General features: G+C 41.6%; 1 protein-coding gene across 1 annotated transcript; it reads left to right on the top strand.

Moving 5' to 3' along the window:
• Positions 1 to 1316: 1316 nt before the first annotated feature.
• LOC140810282 (uncharacterized) lies at positions 1317 to 4313 on the top strand. The gene is given in 3 exon segments (XM_073168155.1): positions 1317 to 1650; positions 1653 to 3559; positions 3810 to 4313. Coding segments are annotated over 3 exon segments (2745 nt in total).
• Positions 4314 to 13729: the final 9416 nt, after the last annotated feature.

Raw genomic sequence — 13729 nt, 5'->3', positions numbered from 1 at the left:
AATTAGAAGGTGCAAAGGACAAGGAGATACGATGCAACACTGCACCCGCACTGCTTACACGAGCGCCCCTGCGCCAACTGCCGAGGCATGACCGCACCCGCGGTCATGCAAGCGCCGCACCCGCGCTGTCAACTCTGCAGCAAGAGATTTTTATGCGAAAGGACACCGCACCCGCGGTCCTTATACTGCTGCACCCGCGGTCATGCACAAACACCATTCCGGAAATTAAGAAACTTTGTGGACTTTGAACAAAAGAAGGGGAAAATGGTGTGCTACGTGATGTATCTTGTCTAGAGTATAAAAGGGTCTCTTTATTATCATCTAGGGTATGGAGAGAAGCTAGGAAAAGGGTGGAGGCTACAAAGAAAAAGATTGAAGATCAAGAAGATCATCTCCAACAAGTTCTTGCACATCTTTGGACAAAAACTTCATACACTCCAAAACTCTTGTTCTAAATTCTTTCTTTCTTTATTTTTACTTTTATTTTGATATGTCTTGTTTAATATTTATGTGTTGTTGTTTTATTTTTATTATTATGAACTAAATCTTAATTCTAGAGGGATGATGGAACAAAACTAGAAACCATGTGTTAAGATTCATGATTTATGCTATATAAGTTGTCTTTGTTGTTCATTTGTGTTTTTCCAATCTTAATGCTTTCAATTTATTGGTCATATCTTGAATGATTTGTATGTTATAAATTATCACTTGAAAAAGGAAATTTATAATCAAGAAAGGGAAAAAATACATCGATGGTATTTATATAGTTCGAGAGGACATATTTTGCTATTGAAGCGATAAAAAGAATTTATTGCTTATTGTTGTGTTATTTAATTATCGATTGTTGACGGAGACGTTGCAATCTTTTGTTAGATAATTAGTATCTACTTAGCACTCGAGAGAGGGAGTAGATAATTATAGAATTCTTGGTTAATGAATAAGAAGGGCAATTATAACATAGCTACACACAATAGCACATGGTGGATAGTTGAGTGAAGTCGGACCTCTAGATCTTTTATTCTATTGTTCAAATCTGTTTGGTATTAAAACTAAATTTATTTTCAATTTAGTTATTGGTATGAACAAATCTGTTATTTGATTATTCTAAATAAAATCGAGACTATTCTAATTTCAAGCATTAGTATAAATTTAGAAATTACATTCCTCGTGGGATCGATACTTGTACTTAAATTACATTTTACTATAACTTGACGCCGTGCGCTTGCGAGCATTAAAGAAAACACGCTACAGATGACGAGCCCTTACCAGGGATACCTCCAGAATACGCACTTCATCGTCTTAATGTGGATCCAAAAATGAAACCGATTAAGCAGAAAAAGAGAGCTTTTGGCCCAGACAAAAATAAACATATAGTTGATGAGGTGGGAAAGCTCATAAAGGCCAAGTACATCAGGCCCGTTTCATACCCGGAGTGGTTAGCAAATGTTGTGTTGGTTCCAAAGACTGGAGGAAAATGGCGTCTTTGCATAGATTTCACTGATTTAAACAAGGCATGCCCTAAAGATCTTTTCCCATTGCCTCAGATTGATTTGTTGGTCGACTCGACCGCGGGTTGCGAATTGCTCAGTTTCCTAGATGCCCACCAAGGGTACAATCAGATAGGATTAGCCCCAGAAGATCAAGAAAAGGCTAGTTTATCACTGATCGAGGGATCTATTGCTATGAGATAATGCCATTCGGACTCAAGAACGCGGGAGCAACATATCAGCGATTGGTGAACAAGATGTTTGAGAACTTGATTGGGAAGAACATGGAGGTGTACATAGACGACATGCTTGTAAAAAGTGTCCGAGCGATCAGGCATGTGGAGGACCTGGAAGAATGCTTTGAAATATTACGAAAATATTGCATGAAGCTAAATCCAGAAAAATGTTCTTTTTGTGTACGAGGTGGCAAGTTCCTTGGATTCATGGTTTCACAAAGAGGAATAGAGGCAAACCCAGAAAAGATAAAGGCAATCTTAAGCGTGACTCCCCCACGGAGTGTGAAAGGAGTACAAGAATTAACTAGAAGGATGACTGCTTTGAACCGTTTCATCTCTAGATCTGCAGACAAAGGCTTGTCTTTCTTCAAAGTTCTAAGGCAAGGAAAGGGATTCAAGTGGACGGAAGAATGTCAGCAAGCATTCGAAGACTTAAAGAAGTATTTGACTACACCGCCACTCTTAGCAAAGCCCCAATTTTGGGACACACTGATGCTTTATTTGGCGGTCTCACCTGAAGCGGTTAGCGCTGTGCTCGTGCTGAATGAAGAAAGAGAGCATAAACCTGTGTATTACATCAGTCGGACCTTACATGGAGCCGAGCTCCGATATACCAACATTGGGAAATTAGCGCTCGCCTTAGTAATTGCAGCAAGAAAATTACGCCCATATTTGCTATGTCACCAAGTGGCGACACTCACCAATCATCCTCTAAAGCAAGTGGTATCTAGTCCAGAGGCGTCGGGCCGAATGGTTAAGTGGGTCGTTGAGCTGAGCGAATTCGGACTTGAGTTTAAACCTCGTCCAGCTATTAAAGCACAAGTTCTTGCAGACTTTATTGTTGAAATGACCACTAATGAGGCAGAAGGATCTGTTCCAACTTGGGTGGTCCATGTCGATGGATCCTCAACTTCGCACGGGAGCGGAGCTGGGGTATTGCTAGAAAGCCCTCAAGGTGACAAATTGATGTACTCCATTAAATTTCAATTCCCCGCGTCAAATAATGAAGCCGAGTATGAGGCACTTGTAGCAGGAATTAAGTTGGCTATATCGGCTGGAGCAAGAAATCTGGTGGTGCACAGTGATTCCCAGCTAGTCGTTAACCAACTCAATGGAACTTACGAAGCCAAAGAGGAAAAAATGAACCAATATGTGACCCGAGTTAACGAATTACTCGCTCTACTAGAGAGCTACGAGATAAAACAAGTGCCCAGGGCAAAAAATGAAGTGGCAGACCGTCTTGCCAAGATAGCCAGTTCTTGGACTAACATAGACAACAGAACGATAACTTTCCTGACGATCAGTAAGGAGGAGGCAGAGAAGGCCGGCTGCAACATCGTTTGTGTTGAAGGAGAAGAACCAAGCTGGAAAGAAGAAATTGTTAACTATTTAATGCGGGATGATCTCCCTCAAGATCTCGTCGTTGCACGCAAGCTAAGGATGAGAGCTGCGCGATTCACAATTATAGATGGAGAGCTTTATAAACGAGGTTACTCTCAGCCTTTCTTGAAGTGTCTCACCCCGAGCAAGGCAGACTACGTTCTCCGCGAGATCCACGAAGGAATCTGTGGAAACCACTTGGGAGGGAAAGCGTTGGCTGCCAAAACCTTACGACAAGGTTACTTTTGGCCAACCATGAGGAAAGATGCCATGGAATTGGTTAGACGGTGTCGATCTTGCCAAGAGCACGCCAATCTCTATCACCAGCCCGCGACGTTGTTACAACCACTTGAAAGTCCCCTACCTTTTGCCCAGTGGGGAATAGACCTGGTGGGACCTTTCCCCAATCTACGGGACAAAGAAAATTCTCATAGTTGCCGTAGATTATTTCACGAAGTGGGTTGAGGCAGAGCCATTGGCAAAAATTTCAGAGAAAGACGTCATAGGTTTTCTTTGGAAAAACATAGTGTGCAGATTTGGCATTCCCCGAGCTCTTATCTCGGACAACGGCACTCAGTTCTCTGGAGCAAGACTAAAGGAGTGGTGTTAGGGCCTCTCTATCAAACAACTATTTACGTCGGTCGGCAACCCACAAGCCAATGGGCAAACAGAGGTAACTAACCGAACTATCTTGCAACATCTGAAGACTCGTCTCGGTAGCGCTAAAGGAAACTGGGTGGAAGAATTGTCGAGCGCATTGTGGGCTTACTGGACTACACCGCGCACATCGACAGGGGAATCACCTTTCAATCTAGCTTACAATATTGAAGCTGTAGCCCCCGCTGAGATAGGAGAAACTTCATTGAGGGTGAAACAGTACAAGCAGCTTGAGAATGATCAGGCCCTTCGAGCCTCCTTGGATTTAATCGACGAATTGCGAGAAGAAACATCCGTCCGGGCAGAAAGGTACAGGGCACGCATGGCTAAAGTTTACAATGACCGAGTAAATCCAAGATCCTTCCAAGTAGGAGACCTTGTGATGAGAAAAGCTGATGTCTTGCGTCCAGTCGGAAAACTTGACCCAAAGTGGGAGGGCCCCTACAAGGTGGTAGAGATAATCAAGATGGGTACTTATCGCCTCCAACACCAAAATGGGAAAGTACTACCTCGGCCGTGGAATGTAGCAAATCTGAAGAAGTTTTATGCATAGAGGAACATAGTTGAAAAAGAAAATAATAGTTTATGTTTGGTTGTTTCATGTGTTATCATTTTGCCTATGTATCTCCATCATTACATTATTCAATAAAATTATCAGTTATTCTCCAATGTTAGCAAGAAATTTTTTCAGGTGTAATACTCCGAATACCTATGCTTATATCATCACCTTCCCATGTAGTCGTCGAGGGCTCCCAAAAAAAACAAAAGAGGTTTGGCCAACCTCATGGGACTGCTGACATGACGACTCTAGAGGAGGACAACGATGAAACAAGTCCCGGGATACCTCACCACCCTTATTGGGGGTTTAGGACTTCTCCTTGGGACAAAATCTTGGGAGATTGATCCCCTCCCAAGTATACGTGAAAATAAGCATTACGTCATCACAAAAAAAGCTACAACACATCGCACTGTATGAAGGAAATTTATAAATGAAGTCATCAAATATGGAAATCGAGCAACATCAGTGCTCAAATGAAATGACTATCCAATCAATGGGAAAAGTAACGAATGAAAATAAACAAATTTAAGGAGCAATAATAAATGCAACTTTAACGCTATGCTTTCCCCTCAGTAGGGAGGAGATCCAAAGCTTCAATCATCTCAGCATTGTCCGAAGGGACATCGACCATGGAGCCTCCACCCACCTCCGAGACACTGGGCTCAATCATCATTGTGGGGACCCGGGCTCTAACTCAATTCTGTCTGAGATTAAATGGATCTGTGAGAAAATGTGGGTTAAATTTTCGCTTTTTAACATTCATTCAAATGTATATAAACAAGCATAAGTTCTTTATTTATTTCTACAAACATACAACATGTCTTGTTCGGGTACAATCATACAACTAGGGTTTAATACAAATCATGAACTACATATAATACAAGTCTAGTGAAAGCCACTAGTCATCTTCTGCGCCCGTAGTCACCACGCTAACTCGAACTCATCTCTTTCGTGACCCAGATCCTGCCCCACCTGTTTTTATGCACACATACAGACATAACAACAGCCGGAAACTCCGGTGAGAACAAATCCCAGTATAAAACATGTATACATGCATATGCATAATCAAATCATAAAACACCATATCATGCATGTAACATAAATCATGGGTTCCATAGTCTATGAAACCAATCAATATAAGCATACAATGCAAATCAAATCATGTCTTGACTCAACTCGACTCTACTCTATGGATCCCGGGGTGAATAAGACGTCACTGTCTGTTACCTACCCTCCCAATCGGGGTAACTGTACGTCTTATTCCTAGACTTCGGTCGTGTCTGTATCGAAATGTCTACAATCGGAGAAAATTTGCTCCTATGCGTCGATACCCCGAACGTCTAGTTTTGACAAATCTGTCAATGACTCTGCTATCTCAATGCTTGAATATAAATCTATAAATACAGCATTATCATATCAGGAGATTTGAATATAATCTATAAACAATTCAAAACATATCAAAAGTTATAATAATAAATCTAGTATGTGATTTTATTGGGAAACTCCAATCAAATCTGATTCGAGTCGTATCTTCCCTATAATCACATGAATTATGCCTTTCGTCGAACAATCTCTGTCGATGTCGAAGTCTCGTTATCAAAGTTGTCAAAACAAATCTGAAATGGCAATGTAGAGGAGTATCATGTCAACATACTACTCAAGGCAAATCTTGTACGATTCAATATCATTCTCGGTAAAATTTCGACGGCATATCGGCGTGATTTCTCAATACCGCTATCTCAATAACAACACAATCATTTACAATCAACTCCTACTCCCATCAAAACACCAATATCTACTCTGAAATCTATATAATTTCCACATAATATATGCTGGAAAATCGTAATATTCAAATTCGACATCATTTCTTCGATCCGGTTTCGAATATACATTCATCATATTCATAAGGACACATAGTCTCAATCATATCAAAATTCTCCCAACAAGTAATCTTCAAAAAAACATGCTGAAAATGAATGAAACTTACATCCTTTAATATCTCTTGATACAAGGAACACAAATCTATTCTTGTATTGAAATTTGGATAAATGTCTCTTGCACCACTCAAATCTAAAGGAAAGGAACCTTTCACTTCTTTTGGGAATAGCTCTCGATTTTCCTTTGACATCTGAAGAACAAGTGACTCAGCCCAAGTATCTATATATATAAATGCCATGTGTCATCATAAAATACAAAGGTGGACTTCTCGCATGCAGCACCGCGGGTGCGGTAGGTTCAGGAGCGCGGGTGCGCTGTGCTCTCGGCACCAATTTCATTTTCTGAAATTCAACGACCGAGGGTGCGGTCTTAGTTGCACCGCGGGTGCGGTCTTGCTTCAAATAAAAACTCTCATTTTCTGTCCATGCACCGCGGGTGCGGTGACTCCTGGACCGCGGGTGCGGTGTGGCTTCGGCCTCACCTTCAAAATCCAGAATTATGTAACTGCGGGTGCGGTCTCTTCCTAAGCGCGGGTGCGGTCTATCTTGTACTCAAAACTCTAATTTCTCATGCATTTTCTCCCCTCATTCCATGTCATGCATTCTCATATCTTTGAGTATCATATTAATGAAGACTAATGAATCTCGAGCCTTACATTTCTCCCCCTCTAAGAAATGATTTCGTCCTCGAAATCGTAGGCAATCTATCAATCACACATGAAAAGTAATATTATCAAGACTGAAGAATTACTTACATCATGTAAATAACTCAGGATGTTTTTGTCTCATCTCTGCTTCTGTCTCCCAAGTCGCTTCTTCGATGCCATGACGACTCCATTGGACTTTCACTAGCGGAATAGTATTCGTTCTGAGCTTCTTTTCTTTCCGATCAAGAATCTGTATCGGTTGCTCAACATAGCTCAAGGTCTGATCAAGCTCAGCTTTGTCAGGGTGAATGACATGGGAAATATCTGGCATATATCTACGTAACATTGATACATGAAAAACGTCATGTATCCCGGATAAAGAAGGAGGAAGAGCAAGTCGATATGCTCGATCGCCAATCTTTTCAAGAATCTCGTATGGACCGATGTATCTAGGAGACAACTTTCCACGCTTGCCAAATCTGACAATGCCTCTGAAAGGAGAAATCTTTAGAAACACTCTGTCTCCTTGCTCGAATACTAACGACCTACGTCTGATATTGGCGTATTTGGCTTGCCTATTCTGTGCCGTATTCATTCTTTTCTGAATGATCTTCACCTTCTCAATCATCTCACGTATCATATCAGGCCCAAGTTCTGGTACCTCAGATACATCATCCCAGTACAACGGAGATCTGCACTTCTTGCCATACAAATCTTCAAACGGTGCCATCTCGATACTCGTCTGATAGCTGTTGTTGTACGAGAATTCACACAAAGGTAGTGAATCTTGCCAACTAGTGCCGAAATCTAGCACTAAAGCTCTCAACATGTCTTCTAAAGTCTGGATAGTCCGCTCTGACTGTCCGTCTGTCTGAGGATGATAAGCAGTGCTTAGGTGTAATGTCGTACCCAAAGCCTGCTGCAAACTGTGCCAAATGTGCGAAGTGAATCGTGAATCACGATCTGATACGATAGACTTCAGCACACCATGCAATCTGACAACCTCTCTGACGTACAAATATGTCATCTGATCGTGTCGGTATGTCATTCTGTATGGAATAAAACACGCTGATTTGGTCAATCTGTCAATAATGACCCAAATCGCGTCACAGCCCCGAGAAGAACGAGGCAATTTCGTCACGAAATCCATGGAAATGTGATCCCATTTCCATTCTGGAATAGACAAACTCTGAAGTAATCCTCCGGGCTTCTTTCTTTCAGCCTTCACCTGTTGGCAGTTTAAGCACTTAGAAAAAAATTCTGCAATATCTGTCTTCATCTGTTTCGACTAGAATTGTGTCTTCAGATCATTGTACATTTTACGGCCTCCAGGATGAATGCTGAACCGACTACAGTGTGCTTCTGATAAAATCTGTTGTTTCAACTCTGAAACATCTGGCACTACAAGACGGTTATTCACATACAGTACAAAATCATGTACCTGATATTCGGATATATGCCTTGATCTGACCATATCAATCGATTTCTGCACATTTGGATCAATTTTCTGTGCTTCTTTGATCCTCATAATCAAGTCTGGCTCAACTTGAATCGAAGAAAGTAGCAATGGTCTACTACCTGTATCAAATGCTAATCCAGACAAAAAGCAATCTTCAACTAAATTCGAAACTCCTATCGTCGACAAGGATAAAGCACAAACCTTTCGACTCAAGGCATCTACTGCTGCATTTGACTTTCCTGGATAGTATTTGATTTCGAAATCAAAGTCTTTCAATAAATCGAGCCATCTACGCTGTCTCATGTTCAACTCAGATTGAGAAAACAGGTATTTTAGGCTCTTGTGATTGGAGTAGATTTCAAATTTCTCGCCATACAGATAATGACGCCAAATCTTCAATGCAAACACGATAGCTGCCAATTCAAGATCATGAATTGGGTATCGAGTCTCGTGAGTCTTCACCTGTCTCGAGGTATAAGCAATCACATGACCTCGCTGCATAAGAACACACCCCAACCTTCTGTGAGATGCATCACAATATACAACGAAATTACCCGTACCTGAAGGAATCATCAAGACAGGTGCACTGGTCAGCCTCTTCTTCAATTCTAAAAAGCTAGACTCACAATCTTCAGACCACACAAATGGCGTATTCTTCTGTGTCAATTGGGTAATCGGCTTCACAATACTGGAGAAATCTTTGATGAATCTTCTATAGTACCCTGCTAGACCCATGAAACTGCGTATCTCTGGCATAGAAGTCGGTCTAGGCCACCTGATCACAGCCACAACTTTACTCGGATCAACAGAAATATCATCTCCAGATATAATATGACCCAAAAAGACAACATGTCTCAGCCAAAACTCACACTTGGACAGTTTAGCATATAATCTTTCGTTTCTCAGTGTTTGCAACACAATTCTCAAATGATTGACATGCTCATTCAAATTCTTTGAATATACCAAAATATCATCAATAAAAACAATCACAAACTCATCCAAGTACCTCTGAAAGATGCGGTTCATTAAACTCATAAACACCGCTGGAGCATTCGTTAAATCAAAGGCATGACAACAAACTCGTAGTGTCCATACCTGGTCCGGAATGCTGTCTTCAGTATATCAACATCTCGAACTCTGAGTTGGTGATATCCCGATCGCAAATCAATCTTAGAATAGATAGAAGATCCCTGCAACTGATCAAATAAGTCGTCGATTCTAGGCAAAGGATATTTGTTCTTTATCGTTGCCTTGTTCAGTTGCCTGTAATCTATACACAACCTCATAGAACCGTCTTTATTTCACACAAATAGTACTGGAGCGCCCCAAGGAGATACACTATGTCTAATATATCCCTTGGCTAGAAGATCTTCTAACTGTGCTTTCAGTTCTTTCAGCTCTATCGGTGCCATCCTATACGGAGCTCTTGAAATAGGAACGGTACCTGGAATCAGATCAATGCTAAAATCTACCTCTCGAGCTGGAGGTAACCCTGGAATCTCGTCTGGGAATACATCTGCAAACTCCCGTACTACTGGCAAATCTGCCAATGCCGGGCTCGATTTCTGTAGATTTACAGAATAAATAAGGAACCCTTCTGCTCCTTTCTGTAACAATCTACTCATAGTCAGAGCAGATACTAAGGGAATCCGAGATCTGGAACCCTTATCGTAGAATTTCCACTCTTCTGTCATTTCAGGTCTGAATCTGACAATCTTGTGGAAGCAATCCACGGTAGCTCTGTACTTAGTCAACATGTCAATCCCGACATTGCAATCAAAATCAGATAAACCAAGTACAACACAGTCTAAATCGATCACATGCCCTTCAAAATGTAGTATGCAATGCTCAACTGAAGTCACAGATATAAGACCACTTCCCAACGGAGAAGAAATAGATACTACAGTAGACATTGACATGACAGGCAATGCATATGTCAATGCAAAACGTTATGATATAAATGTATGTGATGCACCTGTATCTATCAACACATATGCAAGATAACCGCAAAGAAAACAGTTACCTGCAATCACGTTGTCTGGCGCATCTTGTGCCTGCTCCTCTGTCAATGCAAACACCTGAGCCTGTTGTCTGGGAGGTTGGCTCACTGTCTGGCCACCTCTGGCTCTAGGCTGGGACTGTGTAGGCGTGGGTTGGAAGGAATGGACAGACGAAGCTTGCCTCTCGGGCTGAGCTACTGAAGCTGATGACCCTGCACTCTGAAATCTCTGGGCACCTTTTTGGGGACAAACTCTAGCGAAGTGTCCCGGTTGTCTGCAATAGTTACATCTGCCCATCACTCCCTAACACTGCTCAGTGGCATGCCTAACACCACAAGAAATGCAATAAACACCTGTATAATCGGTACTCTGGCCAAGACCTCTCTGTCTTGACCCACTAGAGCTCGACGAACTGCTCCCTGCTCTCTTAAACTGCTTACCCTTGGCTTTCAGAAAATCCTTCTTGCCACTACCACTGCTTCCACTATCAAATCGAGGAGGAGGTGGTGGAAACTGTGCGGCGGGCGGTGGCGTCGGTCTCTGACCCTGAACACTGTAGGAAGCTCCTCGCTGCCTAATCAAGCCAGCCTCTGCTCCTTTCGCTCGATTCAATGCCTCAGAAAAAGTGTTGGGTCGCCCCGTGTTCACTAAGGTGAAGATATCTGGATTCAAACCGTTTATGAATTGATCGGCGACCGCCTCGTCATTCCCTGCTACATGTGGTGCAAATCGAAGCAAGGAAGAAAACTTGGCAACATGCTCCTCTATGTTTCATTGCCCCTGTCTCAAGTTGGCGAACTTTGCCCCTTTGTCTTTTTGGTATGACACTGGAAATAAACGTTGATAAAATTCATCTTTAAAAACTTTCCAAGTAATATCAATACCTCGATGTTCTAGGGCTCGTTTCGCCGTTAGCCACCAACTCTTGGCCACTTCTTGCAATTGATGCCCAATCAGCTTTACTCTGCGTTCATCTGAATAGGCAAGTGATTCAAATAACATTTCTATATCATCCAGCCAGCTTTCGCAATCCGCTGCATTCTCAGTGCCTTTCAAAGTCGGGGGTCGGAACGACTGAAACTGCTTCAACACAGTCTCCATCGGGGTAGCGGTTACGTCCATCTGAGTACCTGACGTACTCCCCTATTCTGGCACTTGTCCTGCAGCTGGTTGCGGGATCTTTCTAGGCGGCATATCTGGTTATCAAACAGATTAGTACACAGTCTATACAAGCTGTCTCAGCCCTCCTCTGATCATATACCTCTGATCCAGAATTGGTTCTGATTCAGGCTTGACAATTATATGGTGTAAATCAATTCAGATACAGTACAACACATAATAAGGAAAGCAATAAATCATGCTAGCACATCAAAAGCAAGGAAGATGACTCGATCTACCCCGCTCATTCTATTCTATCTCAGTCTACAGAACCTACTGCTCTGATACCACCTGTTGTGGGGACCCGGGCTCTAACTCAATTCTGTCTGAGATTAAATGGATCTGTGAGAAAATGTGGGTCAAATTTTCGCTTTTTAACATTCATTCAAATGTATATAAACAATCATAAGTTCTTTATTTATTTCTACAAACATACAACATGTCTTGTTCGGGTACAATCATACAACTAGGGTTTAATACAAATCATGAACTACAAATAATACAAGTCTAGTGAAAGCCACTAGTCATCTTCTGCGCCCGTAGTCACCACGCTAACTCGAACTCATCTCTTTCGTGACCCAGATCCTGCCCCACCTGTTGTTATGCACACATACAGATATAACAACAGCCGGAAACTCCGGTGAGAACAAATCCCAGTATAAAACATGTATACATGCATATGCATAATCAAATCATAAAACACCATATCATGCATGTAACATAAATCATGGGTTCCATAGTCTATGAAACCAATCAATATAAGCATACAATGCAAATCAAATCATGTCTTGACTCAACTCGACTCTACTCTAGGAATCCCGGGGTGAATAAGACGTCACTGTCTGTTACCTACCCTCCCAATCGTGGTAACTGTACGTCTTATTCCTAGACTTCGGTCGTGTCTGTATCGAATGTCTACAATCAGGGGAAATCTGCTCCAATGCGTCGATACCCCGAACATCTAGTTTTGACAAATCTGTCAATGACTCTCCTATCTCAATGCTTGAATATAAATCTATAAACACAGCATTATCATATCAGGGGATTTGAATATAATCTATAAACAATTCAAAACATATCAAAAGATACAATAATAAATCTAGTATGTGATTTTATTGGGAAACTCCAATCAAATCTGATTCGATTCGTATCTTCCCTATAATCACATGAATTATACCTTTCGTCGAACAATCTCTGTCGATGTCGAATTCTCGTTATCAAAGTTGCCAATACAAATCTGAAATGGCAATGTAGAGGAGTATCATGTCAACATACTACTCAAGGCAAATCTTGTACAATTCAATATCATTCTCGGTAAAATTTCGACAGCATATCGGCGTGATTTCTCAATACCGCTATCTCAATAACAACACAATCAATTACAATCAACTCCTACTCCCATCAATTCACCAATATCTACTCTGAAATCTGTATAATTTCCACATAATATATGCTGGAAAATCGTAATATTCACATTCGACATCATTTCTTCGATCCGGTTTCGAATTCATCATATTCATAAGGACACATAGTCTCAATCATATCAAAATTCTCCCAACAAGTAATCTTCAAAACATGCTGAAAATGAATGAAACTTACATCCTTTAATAGCTCTTGATACAAGGAACACAAATCTATTCTTGTATTGAAATTTGGATGAATGTCTCTTGCACCACTCAAATCTAAAGGAAAGAAACCTTTCACTTCTTTTGGGAATAGCTCTCAATTTTCCTTTGACATCTGAAGAACAAGTGACTCAGCCCAAGTATCTATATATATATAAATGCCATGTGTCATCATAAAATACAAAGGTGGACTTTTCTCATACAGCACCGCGGGTGCGGTAGGTTCAGGAGCGCGGGTGCGCTGTGCTCTCGGCACCAATTTCATTTTCTGAAATTCAACGACCGCGGGTGCGGTCTTAGTTGCACCGCGGGTGCGGTCTTGCTTCGAATAAAAACTCTCATTTTCTGTTCATGCACCGCGGGTGCGGTGACTCCTGGACCGCGGGTGCGGTGTGGCTTCGGCCTCACCTTCAAAATCCAGAATTATGTAACCGCGGGTGCGGTCTCTTCCTAAGCGCGGGTGCGGTCTCTTCCTAAGCGCGGGTGCGGTCTATCTTGTACTCAAAACTCTAATTTCTCATGCATTTTCTCCCCTCATTCCATGTCATGCATTCTCATATCTTTGAGTATCATATTAATGAAGA

Source organism: Primulina eburnea, chromosome 13 (genome assembly GCF_022965805.1).
Source record: "Primulina eburnea isolate SZY01 chromosome 13, ASM2296580v1, whole genome shotgun sequence".
In the NCBI taxonomy this organism is placed as follows: domain Eukaryota; kingdom Viridiplantae; phylum Streptophyta; class Magnoliopsida; order Lamiales; family Gesneriaceae; genus Primulina; species Primulina eburnea.
This window is presented reverse-complemented; position numbering and strand designations above follow the sequence as displayed.